The 670-nt window shown below is 57.0% G+C and overlaps 1 protein-coding gene across 1 annotated transcript; it reads right to left on the bottom strand.

Annotated features, from left to right (window-relative positions):
• Positions 1 to 8: 8 nt before the first annotated feature.
• On the bottom strand, positions 9 to 456 carry PPTG_20360 (hypothetical protein; the record flags this gene model as incomplete). Its single annotated transcript, XM_008919182.1, has 1 exon — positions 9 to 456. A coding segment is annotated over one exon (447 nt), but the record flags the coding sequence as incomplete, so codon positions are not given.
• Between the last annotated feature and the right edge of the window lie 214 nt (positions 457 to 670).

Genomic DNA, 670 nt, shown 5'->3' on the forward strand with positions numbered 1-670 from the left:
GAGTGCACGTGGAGTCTCGTAGTCCTGTGATTGGTAGTTCGCATCACGCGTGTGGCCACGTTCAAGACGCAGCGCCGACGCCGACACGATCTCGCCCTTCGGGTTGAAACTCGAGTGACTCTGGCGACCCATGTGCCACATTTGCAAGAAGATCTTGCCACCCTTCTTGTGCACGCGCTCGGTCACGCGCTTCCAGCCTTCCACGTGGGCGTCGTTGTAGCAGGCTGCAGCACGGTACCAACCGTAGGCCTGCTCGGAGATGGCGGTGGCTTCAGAGATGATCAGACCAGCACCCGCGCGCTGCTCGTAGTAGATCTCGTTGTTTTCCGAAGGCACGCGGTCAGCATTGGCACGGCCACGACTGAGCGGGCCGAACACGATGCGGTTCTTGAGCTCGAGGTCGTCACCGAGCTTGAGCGGCGTGAAGAGCTTGTAGTCAGCGGTGGCAGCGGCCATAATTGCGGTTCAGAGTGGTTGCGCTTGAGCTGGCAAATTGAAAAGTGAGCGGTGGAAACGTGAGCTCTGCGCACAGATCCTGAGGTCGCCATCAATCAATGTGTCCTCGGTGACGCCATCTGCGTAAGCGAAAGTGTCGACGAATCTGTGACGTGTGTGAATCGATAGTAAGTCTAAATACCCTTTCAATACCGATTCATCGGGTTGCTAGTTT

Source organism: Phytophthora parasitica, assembly GCF_000247585.1.
Source record: "Phytophthora parasitica INRA-310 unplaced genomic scaffold supercont2.557, whole genome shotgun sequence".
Lineage (NCBI taxonomy): Eukaryota > Oomycota > Peronosporomycetes > Peronosporales > Peronosporaceae > Phytophthora > Phytophthora nicotianae.